Source organism: Tigriopus californicus, chromosome 7 (genome assembly GCF_007210705.1).
Source record: "Tigriopus californicus strain San Diego chromosome 7, Tcal_SD_v2.1, whole genome shotgun sequence".
Taxonomy (NCBI): domain Eukaryota; kingdom Metazoa; phylum Arthropoda; class Copepoda; order Harpacticoida; family Harpacticidae; genus Tigriopus; species Tigriopus californicus.
In genome coordinates, this window is record NC_081446.1 from 576,443 (window position 1) to 591,045 (window position 14,603).

The 14,603-nt window shown below is 43.6% G+C and overlaps 1 protein-coding gene across 3 annotated transcripts in view; it reads right to left on the reverse strand.

Moving 5' to 3' along the window:
• Positions 1 to 14,603, reverse strand: part of LOC131883148 (potassium voltage-gated channel protein Shaw-like) — a 46,774-nt gene that overhangs the window by 14,677 nt on the left and 17,494 nt on the right. For 2 of the 3 annotated variants that reach the window (XR_009373585.1, XM_059230522.1), the window contains exons 2-3: positions 5,380 to 5,652; positions 4,957 to 5,288 (exon numbers count right to left, since the gene is read on the reverse strand). Coding sequence is in view for 2 of the 3 variants with exons in the window: in XM_059230522.1 (XP_059086505.1) it covers positions 4,957 to 5,268 (312 nt within the window). In the remaining variant the exon portion in view is untranslated. The other variant, XM_059230523.1, reaches the window with a different exon arrangement.

Sequence of the window (14,603 nt, forward strand, 5' to 3'; positions counted from 1 at the left end):
TCTTATCTCTTTGCCAGACGTGTGATGCTTTAAGACTTTGAGATTACTTGGCCACGCAAGCAATCGGGATTGCCAATGATTCGGGCACAAATCCACGCATGAAGAAGGGATAAACCTACAACGCGTTGAAAAAAAAAATGTTCCCTCTTCCGGTAAGAATTCAATTTGAGCCACGTGGCTTTCCAGTTTCACACGAGTAATATGTAGGTATGTACCTAACCATGGGAAGTACCTTGTACCGGTAATTTCAGGTTGAAAAAAAAACAGACGAGGTAAGTGAAACAAGACGGCCAATGATACCTTAATGCTCTAACATGGCTAACAACTTCGACCCCCCTTGTCCTTTCAAAACATTGAAAATGATCATGTTAATCCCACTTCATCAAAACAATTTCAAAGAAAAATGCGTACGAAATTGTCGATTCCTCAATTTCATTTGACTTGGATTGGACATGGGTTGTCGCTCCTCTATTTGATCTTGATCATACGTAACTAAGAGAAGACTCCGTAGTCTTAATTTGGGCAGAATCTCAAATTGGGGATCAAGGCCAAGGCGAGATGACAGCGAAGCCGAATGATCGCTCTCTATTGTGAACGTGTGAATGTGCGTAAGTATGGTCTTACGTCCCATGTACAAGGAATCCAATTGATCCCAGAGACAGACTGTCAACTAAGCGTTGTCATTTGATCGAGATTGAGGTTGATGGCGAGAAAGACAAAGAACTGGAGATATGTACACTAGTACACTACTCGAACATACTATGTGGGAGAGGAAGAAGAAGACGAGAAAATGGAGGAGGAACACGCGCCGAGGAAGTATTTGGTCGTTTGGAGGCAGTCAGAGGAGGAGGAGGAACGGGGGGATGGATGCAAGTGCCACCCACACACCCACTCTTGGGCTTGGCAAGAAAGATTTATGATCTTCATATTGGCAATGGATCTCTCTCTCATTCACTCATTCACTCACTTTAGGTCTCACTCACACAAGCACGCCAGAGAGAGGCCCAACCTCTTGAGCATGCACGTACGTACGTACGTACGTACGTACGTAGTGCGAGTCGTTCGTCGGCAGCCACAAATGGGTCCTCCCATCCAGGAATAATTCACTAAGAGGCCTTTTTTTCTTTCTAAACGATGGCCGTATTCATCACGCCAAGACTTTCAGAAATCGACCCGTGAGTAGACACGGAAGATACTTTACTTAGTTCAGACCGAAAAGAAACGTTGAAATCCTCCATTCACGAGTTCGCTGAGAGCTGTTTGTGATGAGTAAGGTCAGTCAGGTGGTTCAAAAAGCTTTTTTCCATATCTCTTTCCCGGTTCCGAAAGAGACCCATCTCGAGAAGGAACAAGAGTAACAACAATAACAACCGCATTTGAAGTTAAGTGGTACGCTGCTTCTTGGAACCATCAATTATTCTGTCCACTAATCTTACTCGAAACAACCATTCACCCAAAAAATACCAAGGACAAAGGCTGAGACCCAGGCTTTGGTTCCAAGTCAAGCGCTTTGTTCAGGGGACAGTTGGTTTTGGGGCGAAAAATAATCGTAAGGGATGTTATTTGTATCCGGGTTTGACAGAGGTGTGGAGCGTTATAGTACAAGAAAAAGGCCAAGACCAGGCCTTTCCACGGTTTCTCTAACCGGAAAGAAAAAGGAACAATTCATTCTGCCGCCAACTTTTCGAGCTCGTATTACAATGTCCTAAAGATTTACCGGTTAATAAAAGTGTAGTATGCCGCTTCCAAGCACGTTCATGGACCAGTCAAGGGACCGAGGCAGTCTAAAACAATGGCTCTTGTTTTTAACACCTCTTGGAAGATTTTTTTTTGTGCCCTCACGTGACGAAATATTGGCTGGGGAGTCTCCCGCCATGGAAGGGTTCAAAACAATCCTTACTGTCCTAGGGTAGATTTTCAGTTTGAAAATAGTTTCATGAGAAGGAACAAGATGATGTTGAGTCGGAAATGGAATGATAAGATGGCTCGAGAATCAAAGTTTTTGTACCAAGAGAACGTATGATAACGTATTTATTTCACTAGCCCTGTATAGTTCTGACGGTATCGAGTTTACCTCTTCCTCAATATGTGTAGGTCGTATATTGCATTAACGAACATAATTCAAAGCACAGTTGATTGGATATTACAGATTGCAAACTTTTGCCTTTGGCAGTCGCCAACTTTGATCAGTTTAATAAAAGTGCCCCCCCCCCAAAAAAAATAAAGTCAGGCCAGGGGGTCTAACGCCTCATTGCTCTGCCGAATATCCAGTGATGCAGTCACTAGAACCGGGATCAAAGGGTCCCCACGTATATTGCTCAAGCACATAGCTTCACCGTTGGATCTACAGTTGGGATCGACTGTCCAAAAATTTATAGACCTTGAGCAGTTTCTAGATTGCCATGTCAGACTGAGAAAATTTCAAAACAGGTTGGCTTGTCTCTGTGTGTTTGTGTGTATATCATCATCTTAGACACTCGGTTTTAACTTGATTTATTCAGTTACAATTTTAGGCCAATAGACAAAAACCTTAGTTCTGAAATGGCAGTCACAAGACTTTTTGATTCACATTGGTGTCTTGTTGTTTGGGACAGCGAGAACATCATAAAAGAAGTCATGTAGTGGATTTGGAAGATCCTGGTAACGGTTCAAGCTACCAAAAAATGCGAAAATATTCTCGCTGCCTATTGATGTGCGGTAGCTAAGTCGCCCCACTCACTCTAGTATGATGATTGCTTTTTACTTCATTTCATTAGAATTTGTTTTTTTAAACTCCTGAATACCGGTATATTTCATACGATCCAGTTCCTTGCGCTAATTTTCCACTTACATGAACAATATTTCTATCAAGTACGCGACATTACCTTGAAAAATAATGATATCATTTCATTGGGCAGGCCAGAGAAGGTCCCCCAAATGGTTTCCCATCTTCAGTCCTCAAACCCACATGTTTCCAGCTGACCTAACATGTTTCATTCTCACTTTGACAGTGGTTTGAGTGGCCAAAAGGGGAACAACACCAACTGTGAGCCTGAATGGCTGGCTGATGATCTGATGATGGAACGAATCTCAGTGTGGAACATCATGTTCATTACAAATAAACAATGGTGCTCTGGAAATGGCACGATCCCACATTCTACGTAGAACATAAGAGAGTGAACAGATGGCGCAAAGACGACGACGACTGTCCAATGAAGAGGAGAGTTCATCCACAATTTTGGTTGGTTGGACCGCCGTTAGTTTCGACAGATTTGAGGACTTACTGGGCTGTTGATGAGTAATCGTGTGGGCGGCTTTACTTTATCGAGGTTTCAGCTCGAGGTTTTGATGAAGAGGGGACTGGAAACAATGGGAATGGGACCACTTTCCAAAGTAACTTTGAAGGATAGTGTCTGACTGGTTTAGTGGCATGGGAATCGAGTTGTATTGTTGCCAAACGGCAGCTTGAGTGTCTTAAAGCAACTTATCATCATAAACATTTGTCGGTGCCAATGAATGGGTTTTGTGCCATTGGATATGCTCATTTTTCTTGAAGAGCCATGCTGGGTGGATCGAATAGCTATTTCTTGCCATTTGTGTTTGCTCTTTCTTGGAGCCAAAAACTTACTTTTTATGCTGGATTTGACAAGATAATGGATCTTGGAATAAGTTTTGCATGACACCCACATATTTTAACATTATATAAAGAGGAGAAACATGCCTAGAAAACTGTTGTACCCCATGGGAAAAGAAATAGCAATGTCACCTGAGGGACCGAAAAAAGGGCAAAGAAAAAAGGGGGCCAAGAAACGGCGACCAAGCACGGAAGGGGTGGTAGTAGTAGATGTTTATTTCCCCTCGCTTTTGACCTCAAGAGAGAAAAGCAAACAAATGGCTAACAATTGAGGTTAGATATCATCACCGACATCATTGTTGGCAATTCAATCACTCGCTATGTGTCTCTCGCTCGTGGCATTGTGTGCCTTCGAAACTCGGCAGGTTGCGGAAAAACGGACCAAATCCAACGTTGGGGAGTTGGTCAGGCGCACGGACGAGCACGGGAAGAAGTGGGACAGAACCTTCTTATCTTATAACAAAAACAAAAAAAGAGACCTGCGAAGTCCCGCGGCTAGAACAACTGGGAGAATGGTTTCAGGGCGCTTGAGACCTCGAGAATGATGTGTGGACCTTTGAATGAGCTCTAATAGACACAAGGAGTCTGAACTTCGGACACGCTTGGCTCACATACACGTGGGATATCTATTCAATTACAGTGTGGCCAGGTGTCGAAGATGTCTGGCCGAGAGCACTGAAGTGAAGCCGAGCTAGGCTAACCAGCTCCAATATCTCACAATCTCCCAGAAGAAAGGCCAAAAGAATGGCCGGAATGCTTGTTTCGGGTCGAGTTTCACAAGTTCACGACGGGACCACTTCTTGTTTGGGACTTGGAATTGACTGGAAGTAAGCACACTGAGATAGTCGCTGTTCTCGCTCCATTGTAACCTGATGGTCTCTGATTTATGAAAGTTTGAATACCAGTTTCAGCAAAAAATAAAATACAACACGTAGATGGCAGATCCTGTGGAACTGAGGAGGCGAGCCAAAAATCCAGAAAGTGGAAAAGTTGCTGATCCAGGGGTGTGAAATGGAACACCACGGCAATAGGGAACGAACAGACACGCTAGCTGGATAGATAGCTAGCTAGATGGGTAGCTGGCTAGCTATTCGATTATTCAGTAGGCCGTTTTCCACACACGTGCACCCACCCACCCTAACCAACTCACCCAGTCATTCTTCGTTCAGTGTTTTTGACTGGGCTCAATTCTTGAACGGGGAATCTTTGTTCCTGCAGATGGAACGATCCAGGCAAAGCTTAGCGATAAATATTTGCTAGGCCCTATGCAGACGTTACTCCGTGATTTACTCACGTACTGGACTTGAATGAGACCCTATGTAGATTTCGAGTGAGTGTCTTACCTGAGTATAAGTCATCCAACAGCAAGGCTCGACTTGGTTCGAGTCGAGTCCCCAGTATTCCAATTCCTCTTCGAAGAGTGGACCGCATACGTCCGTGGGGTAATGCAATTTCCCTGTCCGATAATAATTCAAGATCTGGGCAAACACCCCCGGATGGCGGTCGAAAAAGTATTCATTGAGCACGGGGTCATAGTTGCCGAGGTTCTCGGTGAGCCTCGACAACCGAGTGGCCGGGATCTTCTTCAGTGTGGCCTTGTAGGTCTCATGGCGGACGCCGCCACAATTCAGAATGCAGCGGTTCTCCACATCCATCTTAATCAACCCAACACGTACTAAGAAACAGAACGATACTGCAGTGGGTATTCAAATGAACTCAAAGAAGTGCGAGGGGAGCCGATGATGATGATGATGATGATTGCTTACCACCACCAACGCCAACAGGTTAATGAAGCAGTCTCTCCGGGGGCCAATCTTAGAAGGCTCTGAGACAAGAAAAGATTGAATGTGTTTGATCATAGACCGTAAGGCTTCAAAGGCCACCGAGATGTGGAGCAACCGCAAAGGATGTTATTGAGAACGGGGTAGAACACCAGAGCCAGAACAAAAGGTCGTTGCCGAGACAGCCTTTGAGATAATAGTGGTTGTATGTCACTCATCTTGGCCTGGATTTAAGCCGTTATCATTGTTCCACCACACCTGAAAAAAAGGAGCCACAGAAACTTTGAATCTAATGGTACCTGGGGGCCCAAATCAAAATAATGTAGTGCATGTAAAAGCAAAAAAAGACTGATGGGTAGATGGAAATAACGAAAAATTCCCGGCATGTCGAATGACCTGAACATGCTCTTTCACTTATTAAATATTTAACTGCTGCAACTCGAGCAGACATTCCACTCGCCACTTATTGGGTTCCCTCTCTCCGGGTCTCATACATCTCTGTCCATTGCTCTGGAATGGTTTATTGGTCTTTTCAAAGGCTGACACTATATATGTACACTATAGTTAAGGAATCAATTGTTCATGACTGGGACAAATCTCATCTAATGATGGTTGATCGTTCAGACCATTGATTGAGGTTAGATCCTGGCAGTCAGTTGGTCCCACCCAAAGTTTCTGTGACAGCTAGCCCACAATCTAAAATAAATATACGCAAACTTGAAACAAGTCATTCTAGTTAAGTTTTGTTTTATCGAGGCAACCGAAGACGGGAGCTAACTAATTTGTGCAACTCGGATATTTTAAATAGCTTTTCATGAAACATACAACAAGTGGGAGAGAAAGTGCTTTTTGAAAGTCTCATCATAACTTGTCGTGCTTTTGATAATCCTTCTTGAACTCTACTTGAGAGCTTGTCATCAAAGGGCAAAACGTCTGCTGGAGAAACACACTTGTTAAACAAAGGTCCTCCTCAGCTGGAACGTCCCTCTGTGATGTCCCTCATATTCATAGCGTATGTACTGTGTTTTAAACTGATAGTGACGTGGAGCACCACTGAGCTAGCTAGCTTCGTACGTATGCATACGGCCAGAATGTTCTCAGCCGATTGTTTGTCTTGTTTGGCCTTGCTTTGCTATGAAGGGTCTCTCACGTTCGTTTTTGAGCATATACGCGTACCTACGTATATATACTATTGACAAGTTGAGTGTCCAGGGCAAACCAGGCAAAGATACTCATAATACTCTGAAGTGGTCATGAAAAAGGATAAGGTCCTTTCCAAGCCAAAAGGGTTTCCATCACTTATTTCTTCTTGGACATTTCTGTCATTCTAGAAGGTCAATCAGGAAATGGTCTTTTTTCTCTTCCTCTCGTACTCCTACACTCTACGTACTAGAAGCACTTTGCTTGCGTTTTTTTGTGATGGTGAGAACCACAAGAGCTTAGCCATTACGGTATCTTGGTGGCCCTCTCGTCCTCCTCGTCCTCCTCGTCCTCCTCGTCCTCATCGTCCTCCACAGCTCAAAGCTCGGCCTCAGAGTGAGAAGGGAGCTCTCTCGGTGGCCTAGTTTTACTGAAGAACAGCTCGTAATTGTAACCGAGACACCAAGGGGTCTTCTGTCCTCATCAACCGGGACTTGTCTTCCCAGACGAATGAAGAAGAAAATGATAAAGAATACACGGCTTCAGTGGAAGATTCATAACGCTATTCATCCAGTGTGGTCTTTGACAATGCCATGCGGGCATGTACTAACTTTCCATTTTCCAAAATGGGTCTCAATTCATCTTGGATTTATATAATATGTGAGGACAGCCGAGTATCAGTACAGCACAGGGGTGCCAAGTCTAGTTCAATAAAAGGTCAGTTGTTAAGAGGCTTTGGCATTTTTGGGGAGAGTCTCTTCCTTTGGCACTAAAAGTATCCAACATGCATACATTGACCTTCATTTTGCGTAAGAAATCGTGTCCTAGCGGTATACGTATATATATATAGCGTTGCATTAAAGAAACTTACATAAAATATTGCAATGACATCGGACCATCATGGACAGTGGGCTGTAAAGCTCGATCGAGACTCCTGGTTGCCACAAACATCCCCACTTTTTATGAACATGAACGTACCGAGTGCAAACTTGACCAAGGCATGTTTTGTCAAGTGTATGAAGACCACCCGGGCCTCTCAATCCTGCAAGATCTATCTCCCAAGAATTTGGCACCAGCCAGGGGGTCCTCTCCCCTGTACTTACACTAAGAGTGAGCGTGTGTGAGTGTGTGTCAGTGAGTTTATATAAGATCATAGTGAAAGATAGAGTACGCTGCTCTGGGAGCCATCATGCATATTGAAGGGACTTGGGTCATCCCACATGCCAAACCAACCAAGGAACATGGAACGCGGATGAAATATATTAGCATATCAACAACCGTCCAAAATCTGATGTTACCACAAGTACGTAAGAATGACACCACAAGGTCGGATGGTCGGTCAGTCAGTTGGTTGGCTGCTTGGTTGGTTGGTCTCGGAGGCCACTCATCATAGTCTAGAGCACACTCTCTGGAGTGAGAAAAACAGACTTGTTTCAGCCAAGAACCAAGACCGAAGGAGAATTGAAAGCACCACAGTGAGAACCTCCTTCCACGAGTGGGACAAAGACTACGAAATCGCTTCAATAGATCATTTAGGAACAAGAAAGGCCTCCTTCCTTTACTCCGACTCTCTCTCTCTCTTTTTCTCGATCTTTTTTTTCTCTCTCTCTCTCTCTCTGGCTCCTCCTTCGATAAAGTACATCTTTTCCTCATCAGACTGCCTGGGTTTCGGCACCGGAAATGGAACAGGATCTTTCCAATGAGGGACTAATCATGCGTGTTCAACGTCATTGATAGGCTGAATACGAAGGGGATGAAGAAGGTTTTCTTGTCGATTAATGCCATTTGACCGGCCTTCCCATGGAACACCAACAACCAGTTGACTTTCGTGGGTAGGTGGAGTGGATGGGTGGGTCGGTCACTTGGCACATGGAACCATAGAGATTTTCAAGTCTCTAATTGGTCGTTTCTTCCCATTATCCTCCCTTTTCCACCAGCTTGGTAGGGCATTTCTCCCTCACTTTCCAAGTGGGCTGATGGTCCATTGTTCCACGTTTTCGTAAGTGGCAAAAAGAGCTTGGCCTTGAACAGAAAGTTGGACCATTCACAGCGCAAAATTCTCTCTGTTCACAAACACGAAGCACTGACAGAGCACAGAATGAGATCACCGAACTACGTCAAGATGCAAGGAAAAGATGATGATCTCCATTGACAAAAGGCCAGAGAAGTGCTTCTCCAAGTCTTTCTACCAAAATAACATGTGCAACTTTATTACCCTATGGAACTGCCATGAACCGACAATGACTGCACTACAAGCAAGCTCAGCAACGCCTCTTTCACGTCATAATTGGAACAAGGGAGTGAAAAGACCAGAAAATCAAGATCAAAACAGGTCGACAGTCGACAGAAACAACACCCCATTCTTGAATTCATTGCCGGTGACAACCATTGTGAGGACTTCACTTTGCCTTTGTTAGAAGTTCTACACTTTTGACGGGAGGGCTTCTTAAAAGGCAGCCCATAAATATTTTCACTCGTGTTTTGAGAAAAGCCGAGAAATGAATTATGGACTGGCAACAAAAAGAGGACAGACTGTAAATCAACGGAAACCAATGGAGAAAACATAAGATGCAAATCTACATGGTGACAGTGTCTCTTTTTAAAGTTCGAAGGGGCTAATTAACACTTGTAACATTTATCGCTCACATAAATCAATATGTAAATCATCAGTCCGGGAACTTGGTTCTGAAAGGTCATAAGGGCTTAGGCTCTCGAGAAAGGACATGAAATAACATGAAATGGCACGATTTCAAAAAGCCAAACAAGAGTATCATTAGTCTCAAGTGAGATTTCGATTTCAATCACCACGTTCTTGCCAGGCGTGTAAATTATTGTTGCACTTTCAAGATGGCTTGAATTTTTCGAGACCAAAGCAAATAAAAACGAAGCACTCAAGGTACCAAAAATAATTGCAAGTGCCTTAATTGTTCCACATATTTCTGGCCCGACATTTGCCGAGTCTTGAATTTCGGGACTTCCGTTGTCGTGTCGTTCCCAAATAAATCTCTGGACAACAATGGCCAATGGAAAGCAAGGGAAACTCGGAAGGACGAACGAGCGAACAAAACCAGATGCGTTGTTCAATATTCCACATGGAACATGTGCCACTCGTCCCACCCAGCACAACCAACCAGCCGACGGACTCGGGCCTTTTCTTGTACTCCTACATTTGAATGTGCATTGACAACATTGGCAGAGTGGGCACGGGTTCTACGTTTTCCCATGAATATCATGGACCATACAAGTACGTACACTAATAGTAATATGCACTATACAGTACGTACGTACGTGCAGAAGGAATAGCCTCTGAAATTCACTAGCCTACTGAGAGGCCAAACGACCAATGACCGGCTTCATTGAAAGCATTCAGATCTGGAGACCACACAGCCATATTTTTTAGTGCTTTCTTGAATGCCAACCGAGGCCGACGGAAATAAGAATAATCTCATTCAATCTGTATCCATTTCCATGAATTTCATTAGCCTCCGGCTCGGAAATTGGCCTTGAATATCTTACGAGTACATTCAAATTCCGGGATGGTTGTTTGTGGCATTTTGAACCTACAAACTGGTCTAAAATCTTGGAGCAGAAGCTTCTGGAGGATCTTGTTACATTTTCCAACGTGATCGTGGATCGACCCCGTACATGAGATTGTCAAAGATGGAGAGATTCCTCCCCATCTTGTTTATGATAACGGCGACTGAAAGTAAAGTTGATCCCTTGGAGAAAAGGTTCCAATGGAAGAGGAGTCAGAAAGCTTAGGGGAACAGGGATCAAGTTCTTGGTGTCTCTCACTTTGTCATTCCTTAACGTTTTCGAATGAGGGTCTTCTACTACTACTGCTACTGCTACTCCTTAGCTCATCTCGCTCCTGTGCTAATGAGTGACAAATTTGTTGACTTTCCAGGAAAGTTTTCTTCCTCGTCGCCGTTGTAGGGGAGATGGAAGATGGAAGGTGAAAGTCGGGCCAATTTCCCCCGTTTACGAGTGAGAGCACCCCAGTCCCAACGAGTTGGTAGTTTATGGTTGGATGGCAAAGGGAAATATCAGAGGACATCAAGGTGAATTGATGAAAAGACCGTCTCTCCGCCGCCCTTGTCCTCGTCGTTGTCAAATTTCGGCTCAAGTTTAAACCACAGGGCCGACCGATCCAGAGGATCAGGTTGATGTGTTCACGAGTTCCTTTCATTTCCACATTTTGAGGACTCGAAAATCAGGCGAATATATCTAGCCAAACGAACCCTCCACGTACGTGGGTCGGAAGCCATCAAATTGGAGTTCCGCGGGAAAGTTCGAGAGGAGACTTTCATACCTTTCATTCAGCTGGCAAACATTAGACATGGAAACTTATTCGACTGTCACATTCCTCAAACGCTAAGATAGAATACACCAAGAGGAAAAGGGATTTGAGGAAGGATGGGTGGGTTATCATAAGATCCACAAATCTACATCAATACTCTCTTTTTCAATGCAACGCTATCATGTATTGTGCATCAAGGAAATGAAGGGTACATTTTTGGTCCTGCACAATGAACGAAGCTGAGGATATCACATTTGCCGTTGATATTTGTTCAAAAAGGCAAACATTCATAATTAAAGAAAATATACTCTGGTTAAGCTATGTTAAGGATGATAAGATGGGGTCAGACTGAAATGCAATAACTCTACTCATGTGTTGTCCGCAACACAAATATAAGTTTCTTACATTTTCAAGACATCAACCTTTTTTCTCTTCTCACTTTGAAGGATCTCGAATATATGGTCCATGAATTTTGACTCGAATTCGTGGGTGCCAACGAATGCTGGTTTGGGTAGGTGAATAAATGGGCGGTTTTGTGTGATGGAGCTCGAGGCATGATTGGACTGAATCCGTATTTCCCAGCTCAGCCATTCCTTCAAAAGGTCGCCGAACCGGCCTTTGGCGGGCAGGTTTCCGGTCTGTTTCATGATGAATTATGGCTCTGTTAAATTTAGTTCGCAGCTCGGCCATTTCATCGATAATGCTCTCGGCCCAAACGGCTCCTCTCTTGGTCCAATGATGGTGGTGGGTTGTTAAGAGGTATTCCAGGAACACATCCCAAAGCGAAAAAATGTTGTGGGGGGGAAAGGGACCGAAGGGAGAGATATCCCTGAGTGTGGAACATTGGAATCGAGGAACTGGAGAGGAACAACGGGAACACAAAAGGCAGGACAAAGAAAAATGTATATTCTTTCCATCCTCAGTTTGTATATTCTTTCCATCCTCAGTTGCTGCTTCGAAGCCATTTACCTTTGGCGAAAAAAGCTTCGCCAAAAAAGCTTCTTCAAATACCTTGCGTGCACTAGGTTAAAACTCATTCTACCAGTCATTGGCAAACGTCAAATAACCTTGAAACTGCTTGCTGTTGTTGTTATTATTGTTGATCCCAACGTCGGGCGGTCTAGTCATCATTGCATTAAGAAAGTGACTCTGATGTCAGAGACACTCATTTGGGTAGAGTTGCTTTCTCAGTTGATACTGCCTTTTTTCGAGTAGAAAGTGCGAGCAAGTTCCCCAGATATGTACTCGTATGTATGATGGTCTTTGAATACCACTCCGTGATCTTAACAATGTCTAGCATCAGGGCCATTCATTGTCCACGAAAGAGACCACCTTATCAGGGCCAGAATCTCTGTTGTCAAATGAATACCTAGGTACGATCCATCCGTACATATGGTAGGGTACAAAATGGTTCCACAGTACCACGTTTGATTAGTATTCCTCGACACGTTCAACCAACGGTCTTTTGGCTAAATGGACTAGAATAACAATGGACGATTAGTCCTTTCTAGTCTGAACTTTCTGTTGGAACAAGCCCTGACAAGTTCGTTGTTGTTTTGGGATCACGCCCCAACTTGGGAAATTAGGTTTGAAAGTTTTGGGTCTTAATCCAATTTGAGGAGCACATAAAGAGTGAGCCAGGTGGATGGGTTCCACTCCACTTTCAGTTGTAGTACTGCACAGCAAATCTACGTATCTATACAACTAACACGCATTTCATCGGACCGCCTCTGAAACAAATTTACTTCTCTGCGCTTTGATTTCACGTGAAGATAAAAAGCATCTCGTTACACTCTGGAATTTCCTCTGAAGTGATCTTATTTCAAAATGACTATGCAGCAAGGTGAGTCTCATTCACATTCTAGTCAATAAGCTCTTTCAAGTTGGCGCCATCACTTTCAGAAGTTATCATAATTCACGTGTACCATTTAAAGAAGTGCTTACTAGGAGAGTGGCTTGGGTAAAATGCCAAGTTTGGCGGACGAAATTGACATTTACGTGTTTCCATCCCATTGGGTCAAAGAATGGTCAAACTGAAGTATTTCTTTCATTTGGTTTTGTGCCAGACCTGTGCTTTTGATGCACTTAAAATTTGCATTTAAGTTGTCTTTCGGGATGACCAGAAATACTACCACGTTCTTTGGCCTGATTGCTTAAAATAAAGTCACAGCTTGACCATTAGATAGGCACAAGGTGGACCAGACAATGATCATTTCTGTTGAAAAGAGAATTGAAAAGGTTTAGGTTCAGGCCTTTATCAAGAGACAGGTTGACCCGAAAGCTTCAGCAAGACCTGACAACTTTTTTATCACAGTTGCCTACTATTGAGCGAATCTCTCGTCGTTTGACAGCTGGCATTCAAGTCTTTGTCCGAGAAACCGATGGATAGAAAAGATTAGGGGGCAATAAGAAACAAGTCAGGTGTATGCGTATTTGATAAACCCCAAGATGGCCAAGGGATCAGAATGGACCAAGAGAAAGAAACGAAAAGCGAGAGATGTTTTGTTGGAGGCATTTCGTCTTTCAGGGTGTACAACGTACATGTGAATAAGAGAGCCAAAGAAAAGGCCCTCATCACTTAATGGTTGGCTGGTTGGCGGGAAATATTCCCTCCAGTGTTTGGTTTTCTCATGTACTCGTCGTACCTGGGCTAGTTCGTTCCATGTCAAGCAATGTCCATCGCTCATCCAACCCATCTGAAACCCAGACAGGGATGATATGCAAGTCTTCATGTTTGTATTGGCCTTAAACCTTTCAAACTTTGGAAAGGAAGGTCAGTCTTTGGATTACATTAATTGATCGCTTCTAGCCTTCGTTCGTGTTTAAGATCAACTTCCCGTGGCCAGACGCCCAAAATGTGTTCTCTCTATTCAAAGACAAACTTGGCTTTAAAATACGATTTGAATTTGAAAAGCGGCCTTCATTTGTTTGCGCCTAAAAGATTGCTCATAAGAGCTGTTTTCTGTTTCTTAAACGCGAATCAGTGGGAAAATGGAATGAAAAAATCCCAAAAATGTCGGGCCTCGTTAAAGATTTGACGATAACAAGTCTGGGTTTGATCTTTTGATTAAACTCTCGATCTCGAAAGTGAGTCGATGCGGAGGCAAAAGAAAAGACTTCCGATACGATTTGAAAGTTAACAAGTGTTCAAGATTTAGAACACTCTCGTATTTAGGCTCAAAATATCTCGATTTGGCTTCAAATGAGGGTCGAAATCAGGGAGATCCATAGATTGGAACAAAGTGCTTCCCAGAATCGTCTCTGAACCATGATTGACAAGTTGGACGTCCATCCAGTGGCTTCAAATAGTGGAAGTGGGCAAGCTCGCATTCCAGTGCAAAAAGAGGGATCCCATCTCTAAATTTGGAACCTTGCAAGTTTCTGGTACGCAATGCTTTTGTCTGGGAAATACATTTTTCGTCACATGAATCAGAAGAAGAGCGGACTTTCTTTCTGGTTGCTTCTTTCTTTGTTCCACGGAGACATGGTTCCATGATTGAATAGAAAAGGATCCCTGGGGAGTTTAGAAGGATTTTCATGTTCTTCTCCGTGAAGCACCAACGAGAAATGTTCACATACTTTGGACTTGTCTCCGAGAAATTGTCTTTCCATTCCCTCGCGAGACAGACAGTGTTTCCACCGTCAAGGCCGAAAACTAAGGTCAAAAGGTTAGAAAAGTTCCCTTTCCTCGGACTTCTCGGGTATCTTTAGATGAGGCATGAGTATTGAGTCTAGTTGTGGTTTGTACCCAATGAAGAATGATAGTATG